Genomic DNA, 17500 nt, shown 5'->3' with positions numbered 1-17500 from the left:
TTAAGAAATACAAAATGACCGGGTAGCCACTTAGCACAAAACATTCCTGGTGAAAGCTAAGGCAAAAAATATGCAGGAACCTCGGAAGTGACAATACAATATAATCCACAGTATAACACCCACAAGGCAATGCTTGAGTCAAAAGAGTAGAAGAAAATGTTCATTTTAATGCTTTAATGGTCAATCACTTGCCTACAATATTTTCCCAGGCGAAATAAATTTTGCGAAAAGATTACTTCCTGGCAGTGGAAATCTTGAATCTGATTTAACATTGCCACTATGATGATAATCTTTTCCTAAGAAGTAGTTAAGGTCTTCTATTCATATATTAAAAATATTTTCAAGGAAACTTAAGTATTTTGGTGTTAGATTCTATCATTTTCACTAATCATTTACTTAGTGGAAAATTGACTTCCATAATTGCCTATGCAAGAATGAACGTATAATAAAACAAACTATTCAAAATGAGAAATCGAAAACATAAAAACACAAATTATACAGAATTAAGGATATATCAGAGACACCTCGCATAGAGGAAGCCTGTGTCCCACCAGGTCGATGACCCACAACGGAGAGATTAACTTCCCAATTAGGTATATTCCCCCTCTTTTCCAAAGAGCACTAGTTATGGGCGTACTCAATTAATAATAAAAACGTTCGTGCCGTTCAGTTTTAACCAAAGGCGAAGCCTGTCGTGGCTAAGTGACGCGGATAATGGAGACAAACAAAAGCCGTCTTTCAACAGGAGAGGCAACGCAGCACGAGTCAGGCTACATTTCCTAGCAACTGATAAACAACGCTGGCGCTGATTCAACGTCCCAGTTTTAAATCAGACTTGGTGGTATGATACATACAAGTACATGTACCCATACACAAACATACATTTACACACATACCTAAATTATAAACTAATAATTCAATTGTTGTATCGTTGGTGAACCTCCTGAGCAGTAAATATCTACTAAAATTAGTCGTTTAATGTACCTAAATAAGAGGGTTATTATCAGCAGCACGTCGAACCCCTATAGACACAGTACCATTCAACACTATCCTCACGCAATTATGCCCTTCCTTACCAATACCTCCTACACTAGTTATCCAACCCATTAATTTTTTTATATATATATATATATATATATATATATATATATATATATATATATATATATATATATATATATATATATATATATATATATATATATATATATATATATATATATATATTCAGATTTGCATGAGAATAATTCGCACTATGAACATGACAAGAGCAAGGAAATGGTGAGTATCGAATATTCATGTTTGAAATGAAAACGGAAGTTTCGTACTTAATGATTCCTAGATTCTGTGAAGACTTCATAGAGCACACACACACACACACACACACACACACACATATATATATATATATATATATATATATATATATATATATATATATATATATATATATATATATATATACATATGTATTTATATAGGCCTATATATATACACATGTATATAATATAATATATATATAATTTATACATATATGTAATAATTATATGTATTATATAATGTATATATATTACATATATATATACATATATATATATATATATATATATATATATTTACATATATAAATATATGGAATTTTGATTCTAACATTAATAGCCATTTTGCCTCGTTTCGTAGGAATAGGCGCACATCTGTAAAATTAATCATGTTGAGATCCAAAAATTACATCTAAAAAACAAATAAACAATAAAAAACGCAGAAAATAAGAGCACGTGCCTGGTGTGTCATGCTTATAGTGTAGTGACCAAGGGCGAAAAACGACCGATAAATTGGACGTGGTACTGGTCATTCATTCTTTTCCAGTATAGTCACTTTTTTACAGATCAATAATGACATCTTGCTATCGAATTTCATGTTTTCTTTTATCATTTCTATGCCATTACTATTAATATAATTACTAAATAGTCTCGTTAATAATAATAATAATAATAATAATAATAATAATAATAATAATAATAATAATAATAATAATAATAATAATAATAATCTCATGATCGCATGAGTCACTGGAACGGTGAAGAAATCCACAATGGTGTAAGTGTAAATATATATTAAAAATATATACAAAACGAGAGCTTTCGAGTCTCTTTTTCTCAATCTTCACAATAACAATAATAATAATAATAATAATAATAATAAATAATAATAATAATAATAATAATAATAATAATAATAATAATCACATTCTTTAAAGATGTTCTCTTGTGTATCAAATATTGGAATATTGTTAGGAAGCCATTTAAAACCCTTAGCTTTACGAGGACAAACTGCCCTCATCGTCAGAATTCACCAAAGTAGATCAAAATTTTACAGACCAATTCTTTAATTAGTTTCCTGCTTGATCTCCTCACTACTTAACCACTGGTTTGGTGTAGTTAAGCTTCACCACTAATCCAAGCTTACGTACTTCCTGGATTGTTGAAAAGCCCAATACCTGACCTCTGTGACCAACATCCATGACTGACGACCCCCGGGAGCAGCACATGGCAGCAAAACCACAACAAACCAGAATGGCCAAGTAGTCAGAACATTAGGCTGGAACCTGATATAAAGAATCTGGCTCTGCCAAATTTTGATCTAGTTTCATTACCACTTAAGATTTAATAAAAAAAAAAAGAGAAGATGGCATTTCGCTCTTTGTTACGCTATTTCATTGAATATATGCAATCCTAATTATAAGTCGAACAGTACCAATTTTCAGTGGAAAATCAGTGCCTTTTTTCTTTGTCCATGATGGATTTTTTTTAGTTAATTTTCTATATTTTATCATTGCTCATTATGGCCACATACTAGGGATTAGCTTGGAAGAGGATTATGGGCTTATACTAAAGGAACAGGTCGAAATGACTGGTATTTGATACAAAAGAGAGAAAAAAACAAAACATATAGTGTATTAATACCAACTGTCCACAAATGGTAAAATGTTAAAATAATCAAATGAAACCTAAAACAGCATTTTAGGCTTATTTACATTTGCAAAAACCCATCAACAGTCTTAAGCACTGACAAGAGGACTGCTCAACGTGTATAAGAGAAAAATCGAACAGAAGACCTCTGATGCTACAGACATGATGGCATGCTAAGGGTCCCTTTCCTCGCTTTCTAGGGCCATAAAAATCAAACATGCACAGACCTCGGCTACAGGAGCATTCTGACTTACATTACGGCTAACAAAGTGGTCAACTGAAAGCTGAATTGCCGAGCTGGAATGATTAATATATATATATATATATATATATATATATATATATATATATATATATATATATATATATATATATATATATATATATATACACATGTATAACTGAATCACGAAAATATGGAACGTGATGAATATATATATGAAGGCAAATGCCACGAATTAAAGTGAGGCATCTGCCTTTCTATATATATATATATATATATATATATATATATATATATATATATATATATATATATATATATATATATATATATATATATATATATAATAACAAAACCTTGTTTAAACAGGATGGTATCTAGCAGAGATTTTTATTTAAAGAAAAATAACAAGCTTTCAAGGACTTCTTTTATTCACGGCTACCAGACGATGAGGACAGAAAAATACTTGAAAGCTCTTTGAATAACAGTCTCCATCACATATCATCCCGTTTAAATGAGGTTGTGTTATTAATTGAATTTACGCACAGAAAAATTGTGCAACTGATTGTTTATATATATATATATATATATATATATATATATATATATATATATATATATATATATATATATATATACAATTATATATATATACATATATATATATATATATATATATATATATATATATATATATATATATATATATATATATACAAAAATAATGAGCGCTAGAAAATTTAAAGACCGCCGTCACCACCAAATACATATATTCATCCACACTTTCTTGCTCTCCCTCCTACATACAGGCAATCATGGAGGCACCGCTCTGCGTTCGCTATTTCATCCATATTTATTATAATTCGCAGGTTTGAATTTCTCCCGCAAGGTCAGACCGAATCGATGAAAGGACCATTTAATACGATACAGTCTCAGGAGCCAGCAGCTACTTCCAGCAGACGGCACAGCAGCAAACACTGTCGTAAAGAAAGTGACTGTGACTGCTCCCTTGATCTAATGAGCTACGAGGGCCTTCGATCTTAGTAGCAGGAGGACGGGGGTGGGGGCGAGGATGGGTTCTGCGGGATCTGGAGAGGATCTCGGTCCGAACCCTGGATACATATATATATACATATATATATACATATACATATATATACATATATATATACTATGTGTATATATGTACATATGTATATAAATATATGTATATATATATATATGTGTGTGTGTGTATATATATATATACATATACATTCTGTATAATTTCTTTCGCCTCATACTCAGTTGTACACATTAGTCCTTGCAATCTCAATAGTAATTTGTGGCAACTGTGAACCCGAGGGTCAAGCATTCTTAGAATTTATTCATTACAATCATTTTCTGACCGTGGAATTATCTGCCCTCCTGTGCATAGAGTCCAAGAGCTAGCTTTTGGTATCCAAACCCCTCTCTGTCTCTCAACAATAAATATTCTCAGAATTGCAGCTCGTCATCAAAAATAGGTTTCTTCAGGGTGAATGATTCATTGTAATTGGAATACAAATTTTAATATTTTCTGCAAGTCCTCGACCAGACATGCGTGCGAATCTGAAGGAATTTTGCAGCAATATATCACCCAGCTACCATGAAAACGAATATACAGTGATCACAGTTTGATCATTTTTTAAATAAAAAAAAAAGAAAATCAACGCCAAAATCCATTGTTTGTATAATGGAATACCTAAAGTTACCCCTAGCGAGGAATTTTGGAATGTGAGTCAGCATACACATAAAAATGATGACACTGAGATTCTACAAAGTAGCCACAGTAGAGCATAAACATAAAAGATTAAATAAAGGAGGAAACACGTGTAGACCACCAAACTAACTGGATGAATCCGAGAAAAGCGAGATGAGAAAAAAAGTGAGAAAAAAACACGAGAGAGGGTGATGAAGAACCCATAAGAAATCTATATATTGTGTCGTCCTACTCTCGTATGTATGTCAAGGCGCACAGCTACAGATTGAAGCAGCGGTCTCGAGTGTGTAAGAAATACATTAGCCTGGGCAAGACTTCCCACGGTAAGCGAATGCTGGTATTGATCTCAGGTGAGACCAAAGGTGGTGACGAGCGCTTTGGGTGAGCTCAGAGTAGCTTTATTTTACGCCTGCTTAAGCGCACCTGAGGAAGGGCAGCAAGTACTCATTGCTAGTTTGAAAGGGATAGAACCTTCACATTTGTAACTTTTTTTACATGTGTAAATGGAACAAGAAAAACAGCAAATCATTTAGTTAGATTATTCCACAGTTAAAAGAATATAAACCTAAGAAAATAAATGAGAACTGTAAAATATGGATGAAATATAGAAATATGGTTAGGGATTTACAGAACTTCATTTGAAATTAAATGTACTCTTTCTAACAATTATTAGGAATGCTTTGCTCTAGGAGATATTTAAACCTGCATCTCTAATCTTATTCACTGATATTTTTATGAGAAAATGGGAACACAGATTCCACTCAGAATTCTAGCTATCTTAGTCTCCACATTTTATCGGTGAAAATACCGTCTGAAATCAAGATTTATGATAAAGACATGTTTCAATGTTTTTTGTAAAGAAAGTAAATAAACCTCTAAACCATACTACAACAATAACAAAAATCGGTATCTCTCTTTGGGAAGGATCAAAACTGGAATGACTTTAATCAACGCCTAAATATAACCGATACCCTGGCAATTATAGCCAAATAATCATACATATACTTCACATATACTGCATATATATATATATATATATATATATATATATATATATATATATATATATATATATATATATATATATATATATATATATGCAGTATATGTGACATATATATATATATATATATATATATGCATATATATATATATATATATATATATATATATATATATATATATATATATATATATATATATATATATATATATTCACAAATAAAAGGGTACCAATATCGATTAATATCGAATTCAGTGTATACTTGGAGTTACTCAAAGTGAATTATAACTGATAAGTCCATCTGTGACACACAGGATTCGAAGCCAGTGGTCAAAGTCACTGTCTATCGTGGTTCCTAAACCAACGCCCAAGTTCGAATCTTCGCTGGCGCAGAGGCACTTGTTAGTTATAATTTACTTTGGGTGTAAGTTTTTCCAAAGGTACAATATATTCGATATTAAATGACAGTTGTGGATCTTATATATATATATATATATATATATATATATATATATATATATATATATATATATATATATATATATATATGTATATATACATCTATATATATATATATATATATATATATATATATATATATATATATGTATACTGTACATCATATAGCCACATGGGAAAAAAGACTGGGAGTAAGTCCTGGCCGTTTTCAACTTTATTTCTAAGCCACCTACACCTAGTCCTTTATTTTCCCTGTGGTTATGAGAGATACAGAAATTATGTGTCAATAGTAATTTTAATAATTATTTATATTATATATATATATATATATATATATATATATATATATATATATATATATATATAATATATATGTATGCATAAATATACATTGTATATGTATGTATATATATATACATACATATATTATATATATATATATATATATATATATATATATATATATATATATATATATATATATATATATATATCTATATATATTTGATGTTTGGTCTGTGTTGTCTGAAAGTGATATATGTAACGTGTGATTGGCATTTATATACATACATCTATCACTCTCAGACAACATAGACCAAGCATTAAGAAGGATGAAAAAGAGAAGATTCCTTAATCAAAAACCAGAAAAAATCGGAAAGTGAAACCTATAAAAAAAAAGCCTGTTTTCAATGTCAATCTTAAACAAAAAGTTTCACCCAGTTATAAATGTTCACTAATAATACAATGAATCCCATCACTAAACTGCTGTACGATGAAATGAATACTCGAATTCAGGTAACGAAAGCAAAACCATTACGAGGACTGAAAAATCTTCAGGAAGTGGATCCGAAGGAAGGAATTGAAGGCAAAACCATTACGGGGACTGAAAAATCTTCAGGATGTGGATCCGAAGGAAGGAATTGAAAGCAAAAACATTACGGGGGCTGAAAAATCCTCAGGAAGTGGATCCGAAGGAAGGAATTGAAAGCAAAAAACATTACAGGGGCTGAAAAATCCTCAGGAAGTGGATCCGAAGGAAGGAATTGTAAGCAAAAACATTACGGGGGCTGAAAAATCCTCAGGAAGTGGATCCGAAGGAAGGAATTGAAAGCAAAAAACATTACGGGGGCTGAAAAATCTCAGGAAGTGGATCCGAAGGAAGGAATTGAAAGCAAAAACATTCCGGGGGCTGAAAAATCCTCAGGAAGTGGATCCGAAGGAAGAATTATTATTATCTTCAATATGAGACACTAAGACCGTTACCAAGGAGACAGCAGCCACGCAGACCATTATTTCATAATGCAAAGAATGACGACACAGGAACCCAACATTATTGACGTGTATGTATCTGGTAGCAGGCATTCCTCGGACCCTACAGATCTCCAGAGGAATGTAGCAGAGTACGTAAAATATCTGCAGTGTTGAGAAGTATAGGTTGGAATGAAGACCTCATATATTTCGAGCCATTTCTAACACTTTTGAAATACTTTCTGAGGTTGCTACTGTATTTCACACTTCTTCCATAAGTTTTGGGAAAAAATCTTTAGTAATAGACGCTGCATTACAAGGACTCTCTCTCTCCTGGAACTGGAATGCAGCGTCTATTACCCTTCCATAAGTTTTGGCTAAAGAAAATCTTTAGAAATAATAGAAGGTCTTCATTCCCATAAACAACACTGCTCTTTCTCTCTCTCTCATTCTCTCTCTCTAAAACACATGCACACATATACACATGTATATGTGTATATGTGTATATATATATATATATAATATATATACATATATATATATATATATATATATATATATATATATATATATATATATATATATATATATATATATATATATATATATGAAAAAATAAATATAAAAATTGTCTCTTTATATGCAAGAATTTCTTATATTCCTTATCCATGGGACGGGACCATTGTGGAATTACCAGTTACATAAATACATAATACATCTATAAATATATATATACAGTATATATACATATATATATGCGTATATATTATATATACATACATACTGTACATATATACTTTCATGATTACATGGTTGATTGACCGATTTATGAAATTTACGCCATCAACAATGCAAGCGCTGGTGTATTTTCAACCATTCAGCTCTTGACACTGAAGAGGGGAAGTTGAACAGACAATAAATGAAGTACAAGGCTCTAAAAGTGGAACTGGGAGAAAAATCCATATTTACGATAGCGCATGGTAGTTAAAGAGGTTGAACAACAAGACTGAAAAAAATGAAGCAGGAATAGAGGTAGAGCAAAGTCCCAAACATGGGTGGAGTTACAGGTAGAAAGGACGCAGCAAGTAGCCTTGGTAATGTCTACAGTGCACCACGCAAGAAGCACAGCAATGGAATATCTAAAAAAAAAGAAAAAAAAGTCTGAAAAATCGCCCATCTGGTCTCCCTTGAGCTAATTTCCAGCGTGGGATATTCACATGGTAAATGGCCATTCAGTTCTTCAACATAATTCCATTCTCTTTATCAAAAAAGTCTTCAGGCAATTGAAGGGAGTGGGAAGGAACCAGACACCCAAAAATAAATAAAAAAAAGAGAAAAAGAAAAAAAGATAACCTTAATGTTCTTTGTCAATAGAAGTCTGCCAAAAAATAAAGGGGCTAGGAAGGAACCAGCCAAAAAAAAAAAACAATGAAAGATAAAAGGAAGCGGATAACCTCCAAAGGTTTTGTCGAGATAAATAATAAGCAATTACTTAACCATTAGCAAAAAGATGATGAAATTTCATTTGTAATGAAAATAAGAAAAAAAATTATCTGATTGGGATCCTATGATGTAATCAAATCCAGTACCCGACGAGACCCCATCCAATTTGCCGATTCTTGTGTTACAATATGACGAACACGGAGTGAGACCATATAGTCGACAGTCATTGGAGAGGAATTTTGCATGACGTTTTCACAATAACTTTATTTTCCATTTACGAAGTTTTTCAAAGCTTATTGCCACTGATTCCCAACCTGTTGCTTGTGAGCATCACTGTGCTCTGTCTGTTGTCTGGCAGTGCTAATTTAATAGTTAAAACAGCGTCAGTCTAAGTCTGACAAAGAGATGATGGTCTATCATCAGCTATCAAGCAGAATTGCTGCTTATGAAAATATAATGGCACTAATGCCAGTGTTTCACTGCTGTAAGTCTTGATCATTATTTTCTGTTGTTTTAGATTACAGCTAAGTAGTGTGCACAAACTGCATATATTAGACTACTCTACAGTACGGCAACCTGGGTAACCATCACTAACAATTGATTATTCGGATTCTGGATGATTAACCCCATCAAGTTAAGGGAACAATATTTACACAAAAAGCAATCCATTTTAAAAAATATTATAAAATATGCATCTCGATTACATATATGATTTTTTAGTAAACTGGTGAAATAAAGTGAAATTCAAACAAACACTGGGGCCAACCCTAGTATTCTCGTCCGTGCTCTACATTTTGCACCCACGTAGTACTATATATGCAGTCAGTTCTTGTGATATTTTATTGCAGCTACCATCAAATTATGGAATATAAGTTAAAACTGGATACAAATTCTCTTTGCTGAGCAGGCTCGTATGGGTCTCATTTGACAGCTATTTGTTTGATCTTATTTGTTGTTCTTTATTACTTCTATTACCTGTTTATTCTTTCCTTGTGTCTTTTTCCATACTGAGTTGCTTTCCTTAAACAGTCTTTTGGCTTGTAGCATTCTGCTTTTCGAACTACGGTTGGGGCTTAATAATAATAATAATAATAATAATAATAATAATAATAATAATAATAATAATAATAATAATAATAAAATACAAAATCCACATTTATGTAAAGTACTGTATTTACAAATAAAATAAATTCCAGGAGCTTTCGAGAGCCTGCTCAGCTCCCTTCTTCAGCTAGAAATGCTTTCGTTAGCTAGAAGATTTGCAATAATAATAATAATAATAATAATAATAATAATAATAATAATAATAATAATAATAATAATAATAATAATAATAATCGCTGTATTGGTACCTTTAAATAGTTTCGGAAAGAATAAGTAAACTTACAATCCTTCATTTACTGAGAAAATAAATTCTATTACAATACAAATTCTCTCAGAGTTCCTCCTATTAGAATGACTGTAAGAGATTAAATGCGACAAGATAACTAGAGAATTGTTAACAAATAGGTTTAATTTATTTTCACTAACAATACTGTACTAACCTCAGGCATTTCTTCTTGATCGCCATGGCTCTTATCAAGAATTTTGTATTTTGCAGGATGCAGAAATTCCAAGACAAGCTTCCAGACACAGTTAAAGGATGGATCGGAAAGGGAGATTACAGGAATGCCAACGTCACCGAGATGCTGGAGAAGATGCCTCCTCAGGCATGGTATGTCATGAAGGTAAGCCATAATCTGTATCAGTAGAGATCAGAGCTTTTCATAAGCACGAGTGTGTCTTGCGCTGTTTTCTCTGGACATACCCTGTCCAGAAGACAGCCAAATTGATGGGCAAAAAAAAAAAAAAAAAACTTGGGCAAGTAATGTTAATCATTTATTCTTTTAAACCTGGACATACCCTGTCCAGATGATAGCTAAATTGGTGGGAAAAAAATTTTGCACTAATAATGTCAATCATTTATCCTTTCAAATCTGGACATATCCCGTTCAGATGATAGCCAAATTGGTGGGTAAAAAAAAAAAAAAAAAAAAATCTTGGACAAGTAATGTCAATCATTCATCCTTTTAAATCTGGGCATACCACGTCCAGCTGATAGCCAAATTGGTAGGCAAAAAAAAAAAAAAATCTTAGACGAGTAATGTCAATTATTTATCCTTTTAAATCTGGACATACCCTGCCCAGATGATAGCCAAATTGGTGGGCACGAAAAAAAAAATCTTGGACGAGTAATGTCAATAATTTATCCTTTTAAATCTTGGAATTACGGTGTCTCCACCTTTCCTTCAAAAAAGGGAGAGCAACGTGCGATCTCCACACCAAATCAGCAAATCTCTTGACTTAATTAGAGCACAGGCAAGGCAAAACTTTATTCCTGAACAAAAATAAACAAGATACTCACAAGGATCCTGAAAATATGAAACATTTATTGTAAAGTCAAAGGGGTCCAAAGAACAGACATTTGGACTGTTGCCAAGAATATGCAAGGTAATCTTAAAAAAGTGAAGAACTCGACAAAATAAACAATGAAATCTGCAAAAAGATTCTTGGTTCCGTATCATGTGCAGGAAAGTTACTGACAACAGAACAACAAACGCAAAAGAAATGCTTAACACTGAAAAGTGTTTATCATTTGGAGAAGCTCAATTATCCTTAATGAATATGTTTTTTCACTCTATATTGTCTGAAAATATTTGACAACCGCTTTGTCCACTTAATTTTTGCCGTTTGCAATTGTCCGTTAGTCACAAGTAGGCCAAAAAGTCCAGATTAAGTAAACCACAGTGGGACAATAAAATCATTAATGTAATGAAGTGGATTTCTCTTCCTGCATAATGAGGTAGATTTCATTTTCAGCTTAATGAGGTGAATTTCATATTTTATGCAATGCCAAGGTTACTGTTCCACGATAAAAAAAAATAATAATAACGATAAGGAAATTTTTTTGTTTTACAGCTTGATAACCTAAGAAGTCTCGGAAAGGACAATTTCACTAAGCTAATCAACGACGGGAAGGACAAAATACCTCCCAGGATCCTTGACGAGCTGAAAAACATGCAGATGATGAACGTCAGCAAGGACGACGCCATCGCCGCCCTAAAGCAAGCGAGTGTTAGTATGCTATTCATGACTTCATCTCGAATAAAAAGGCCGATGTCAGTGACCCTAGTTATCGTGATCCCCATATAAGTTCCAATAAACCACTCAATCCAGAAGTCAGAAACTAATATGCATATTAAACGATCCTTCAGTTTTTATGGGATGATTTTTTTTTTATTATTTTTATGTGAAAGATGATACAGGAGCTTATGGCACTGTCGCTCCAACATGCTTTCTGGCATCTTTTGGCTACTTGTCTCCATCTTTACACTCAGGGATATCACTATTTTAATCTATATTGGTGCAGAATTGAAGTCACACGCGTTCGTTGAGGTCAACTTTCACATAAACCCAAGCAGCGCGGCTTTAGTTTTACCTTAAAATATTGGTTCCTGGGCGAAATTCTATAGGCAACATGTTGAAATATACCTAAGTGTGTTCACGTAACATCGGCTACGCCTTCTGCATAAACTTATGTTGTAATTTTAGCAATACACTTAGATAAACGAAGGGCGAATTTCTCACTCTGTTTTCTCAAGCAATTTATATAAAGCGTTTATTCTCACCTTGATCAGTAATCTCACCTCTGGATGTTCGTTGGTCCTTCTCCGAATGTAACGACGTTCAGACGTTTTTATTTAATTTATTCTAAGCAAAAAAAAATTTCCCAAAATACCTTTTGATAATCGTGATCTTCAACATCCCTAGGTTTATTCTAGGAGGCCATACTATCAGGTCTCGGTTTGCTTTCATTCTTCATCGTTACAACTTTCTTGAATAACTTGTTCTAACATAATTGTTGAATATGCCTTTAGTATCGGCTTTAATGGCTTGAGGTTTTCGTACCTTGAGGTACCTCATAGATAATCTTGTTGACGTATTTTGAAAGCCCAGTTTTCGAATGTCTTCTTGCACGTTTGCTTCAAAGCTACGTCTTTGCTCATGCGTCTACTAAACATGTTTTATCTTCGTGTAGTTCCAGTCAATTTCTGTTCATCCAACTCTATAAGGTCTTCATTTTTTAATTTAGTTAATATATATTCATAGTTGTCTGATATCAGGTTGATCTGTGTATTAAAAAAAAATTATCAAATGTGTTTCAAAATCCATAACAATTCTGCAGTGCTATCGGCCCTAGGGCATTACCTTGTGGTATTCCTCTAAGTTTGTTATGCCTGTTTACTATTTTTGCCTTATAATTCATTTCGAGCTATTGTTAGCATACTTCGCATATCTTTATAAGCTGTGCAATAGTAGAGCTCTTTCATTATAAACTGATAACACAAAAGTAATTCGATTCACAGCACAAACTCCAACTCATTATTCTCTCCATCTTTTTTTCCAGTGCCGTATGGGCGAGGGAGGTCAGGGATGCACAGTAAGTGTCCTTTTATTGATGTTGTTAGTGGTTTATCTCGCTCATGTCACCTTCACGTCCTTTTTTCTCTCCCTGTCTTATCTTACTGAAAACCCCTGACTAGTGCTGGGATGTGTACTGGCCATCATTATATTTTTATTGATTCAAAACCTGACTACTGCATAGTCATCATCGTTACCATCAATGCCTCCAAGCCCAGGGTGGTGGTGAAAGACTTCTGTATAACATTTCTAAAAATTATTTCATGATCTTCTTCCCCAGATATTCCCCGTGCGTTCACCCACATATTTTTCAATTTTTCAATGGTACCACGCGCTTGTAAGTTAAATCATGTAAGCTCTCCTGATTGCCGAAGCCATCTTTCACGCTGCCATCACATAAAAATGCAAATGGATTCATAGAAACAGAGAATCCTCATCGTTAATATATAAAAATATCTTTCTTAAGAATTTATCCACTCTTTCAGATACCCAATAAAGTTCTGAGAGCCTACGAAAACAAACTTGGGGACCCAACAAAACTCATGGACAGTAACATCACGCTCCTCGGCAGGGAAGTAGTGCTTAATCTTTCACCGATGTACCTCAGTCAAATAACAGACCCTGCTGCTATAATGAAAATGTAAGCAAAAGGCTCTCTCTTCTTAGGCTCTTAGTTGTAAGACCAAGAAATACAAATAGGGAAAAATTTCCTTGTTAATCACTACTTTGGGAAATGAAACACTAGAACTGATCTAGGGTTTTGATATTTCAGGGTATTTACAACGTAAGACTAATATTTCGGTTGTTATCTGTTATTTTAACCAAATAAAAAATTTAAAAATCCTTTTCCATTATAAGTAGCATTTGATATAAATCATAGAATAAATGTGAACTTGCTGTTGTCAACATTCAATAACAGTAATGGTGTTTAATCATACCAGTTACCCAGATAACTGTGTAACACTTTAGGCACATCAGATACGGACTGGCTGCTAAAGCTGGAACGAAGAGTAATTAACATGAGTGAAAAGAACCGTGTTCACTTACGATTTCCTTTAACTAAATTAGTGTCGAAACAAAAGGCACAGAAAGAAGGCCTCGAGGAGGACTCCCAAGTTATAAGTCAAAATGCACACCCTTATCTTTATTCATTCTTTATACAGTTTTACTTGCTTTTACTTTCGTTCGATGTCATTTTTATTTTTGATAAGAGATTGTTCAGACGTCGACTGCATAGAAAAAACGAACAAACATCAAAACTGCTGACTTACCCCATAGCTGTAATGTCAAATAACTAATTTCAGCCCAATGAAGACGTGTGCAAATACAAATGAATAAAAAAGTCTCTAAAAAGGTCTCAGTTCTAAGAAGTCATTTTGCATCAGCAATGTTGCCTACTTAATGTAAACACCGAATACAAGTCAGAATATTCCTGGTGGTTACTAAGAACTTCCAGCATCTAATGGCGTAGGTGGCATAAAGGGATTATTGGTGAGGAAGAGAAGGTTGCAACTTCTTCTACTTGAAACGTATCTAATTTTATAATTGAATATATTGTAATTAGATATATATAAACCCATGTGTAATTAATCACACCTCAGGTTTTATGAGATAAATCTCGTCTAGGACACATGTCTATTACTACAGACATACTGATAAAATGGTTAACTGCTGTGTACCGACAGAAATGAAATTCTGAAACCCTGCGCTGATTCCCAGTCAACCCAAGCCCGATGCCCAAGCCAAATTTATAGCCAGCGTCTCATCAGTAAAAACAACAAGGAGATCTACGGAAAAGTGGACAGGTGGACTCAGGCAAACATCACTGATATGGGAGGCGTCAAAGCTCTCCAACCCAAACTGATACCTCGTCTCTCAGCCAAGACATTGCTGGGCATCAAGCCAGAGATCATTACAGTAAGTTTAGGGGTCAATTAGCATTCTCTTCTTTTCAAGGATTGTGGTCTGAAATAGGATTTCCTCAGCCACATCCTAATTCACCTTGAAATTCACAGATCTTGTAATTGCTTACAATTGCTTACAATTGCTTACTAATTGCAACACTTCCCAACGTAATGCTGTAAACAATCCTTACAAGTAAGACTCTAGGTATACAGATTCTGTTTATGTATATAAAATATTTCCAAAAGCAAAACTAAATATAAATATGCATATTATATTGTGAGTCCCTTCTTCATGAGATAATTAATAACAGAGATAATTCTTTAGTAATCAACCAACCACCGGTTAGAGAACTTATCATTACCTACAATACACTAGTCACGAACCAGGAAGCGAAAGTTTAAAACTTTTTCGAAAACATGACTTATACTTAATAACTTCGGCTTCGATTCTTTTCCATTTAAAAGGTTACTAAGGAACGATATTTTTTTTCAACATCAACAGATTGACTTCAGCCCTGACGATGGTCGACAAGTCTTGCGCGCTTACGTGAGGGCCGAGAAAGTCATCGCTATGGACGTGACACAGGTTAGAAATGGAGAGAGAGAGAGAGAGAGAGAGAGAGAGAGAGAGAGAGAGAGAGAGAGAGAGAGAGAGAGAGATGGAATGGTGTGACTCGATGATCTGGCCAAACTCCTTTAAATGATAATGAAATTTTATTCCTATCATTCTCCTTTAGTCTCTCCAGAACACCTACTAACGTCACGGGAAACTGTAGACAGCTATTTCCTTCCATTCGAAGTGTTCAGTGTTCATGATTTGCACATTATAAATGGTATTTTATTCAAAATAAATGTATATGGTATATGCATATCCCTGTAGTTATGCTAATAATGTTGTAGAAAAACGAGTTTGAAAAAGTGAGACAAGCATATGGGGAAAAAACTGGACAACAGATGGGCTAGGACTAAAGGCACGAAAGTGCACGGAGCAAAGGGAAATAAAAAAATTCCAAGATAGGGTCAAAGGTCAACAGGGTCTTTCTATGGGTATAAGAAAAGGAGTTAAATCAGTAAGTGGCGGGATGAGGACGCGAAGTTTAGTGAAAGGGCTGAAGTAATAGAGATGGTTCCCTCGTAAGCCTATTGGCGGAAAGGGTTTACTACTGACAAAATAAACGTGCTATTTCAGCTATGCTACAAATTTCCTGCTTATTACAACAACCATAAAAATATCCTCTATAAATAAGGGATTTCACAAGATTAACAAATGTGTGATGCATCAAAAAGTTAACAGTTAATATCGACAGTATATGAAACGTGGTTCAGGAGATTAAGTAATGGAGCTAAAATGGAAAAAGAAAATGGAGAACAAAATAAAGATGTATAAGGAAAATTTAGTGCTAGAAGTATATGAAAAAATAAATTTCTGTTGGGGACATTGCTGTATGCAACGGGATCGGGCACGAATAAATCAGTGTACCATTTTTCCAGAATGTTGAGCATACCATTTTCTATATTAATCCCACCGTACGTTTTCTTTGATATCATTTTTATCGTTTTTCCATGCATGCTTCTGGCCTGCCTTCGTCCAATTGTCGTTTTGATGTTACAGCCCATAAACAATAATTGATGTTACAACCCATATACAATTTCAATTTCAAAATAGTGATCATACAGTAGATAGCATGGCATCCTGATATTTCTTGGCAGATCACGTCAGTGCTGAAATACAGTCTTCTTCTTCTTCTTCTTTTAACGTGCTTTTATTCCCATTTTTGTATGGGGTAAGCACGATGCCTTCTTTTGAAGGACTTTTGATTTGGCTTTGGGGTAGACCTGTGGTCTCGATCGGCTGCCCTGCCTGACATCGCTTAGACCCCGGTACGTATGTTTCATGTATCATACCCCGACCCAACGCCCTTTCTTCCCAGCAGCGAGTTAATACAGTGTCAAAAGAAAATATTTCACTTCAGGAAAATCGCAGTCCTTTGCTGATACTTTAAATAAGGACAATAGTTTTGATTTTAGTGCAAAATTCCGCTAAAACCA

At 33.6% G+C, this 17500-nt stretch overlaps 2 protein-coding genes across 3 annotated transcripts in view; one reads left to right on the top strand and one right to left on the bottom strand.

Moving 5' to 3' along the window:
* The window catches only part of LOC136849180 (uncharacterized), a 91863-nt gene that overhangs the window by 44064 nt on the left and 30299 nt on the right, over nt 1–17500 (top strand). The window contains exons 4-9 of the mRNA XM_067122294.1: nt 10687–10813; nt 12045–12200; nt 13534–13566; nt 14033–14187; nt 15233–15464; nt 15954–16037. Coding sequence (XP_066978395.1) covers nt 10687–10813; nt 12045–12200; nt 13534–13566; nt 14033–14187; nt 15233–15464; nt 15954–16037 — 787 coding nt within the window. The remainder of the gene's footprint in view (nt 1–10686; nt 10814–12044; nt 12201–13533; nt 13567–14032; nt 14188–15232; nt 15465–15953; nt 16038–17500) is intronic.
* The window catches only part of LOC136849181 (uncharacterized), a 1024479-nt gene that overhangs the window by 993471 nt on the left and 13508 nt on the right, over nt 1–17500 (bottom strand). The window lies entirely within an intron of this gene.

The sequence above is a fragment of the Macrobrachium rosenbergii genome, chromosome 20 (genome assembly GCF_040412425.1).
Source record: "Macrobrachium rosenbergii isolate ZJJX-2024 chromosome 20, ASM4041242v1, whole genome shotgun sequence".
Classification (NCBI taxonomy): domain Eukaryota; kingdom Metazoa; phylum Arthropoda; class Malacostraca; order Decapoda; family Palaemonidae; genus Macrobrachium; species Macrobrachium rosenbergii.
Note: the sequence above shows the minus strand (reverse complement) of the source record. Positions and strands in the feature narration are given on the sequence as shown.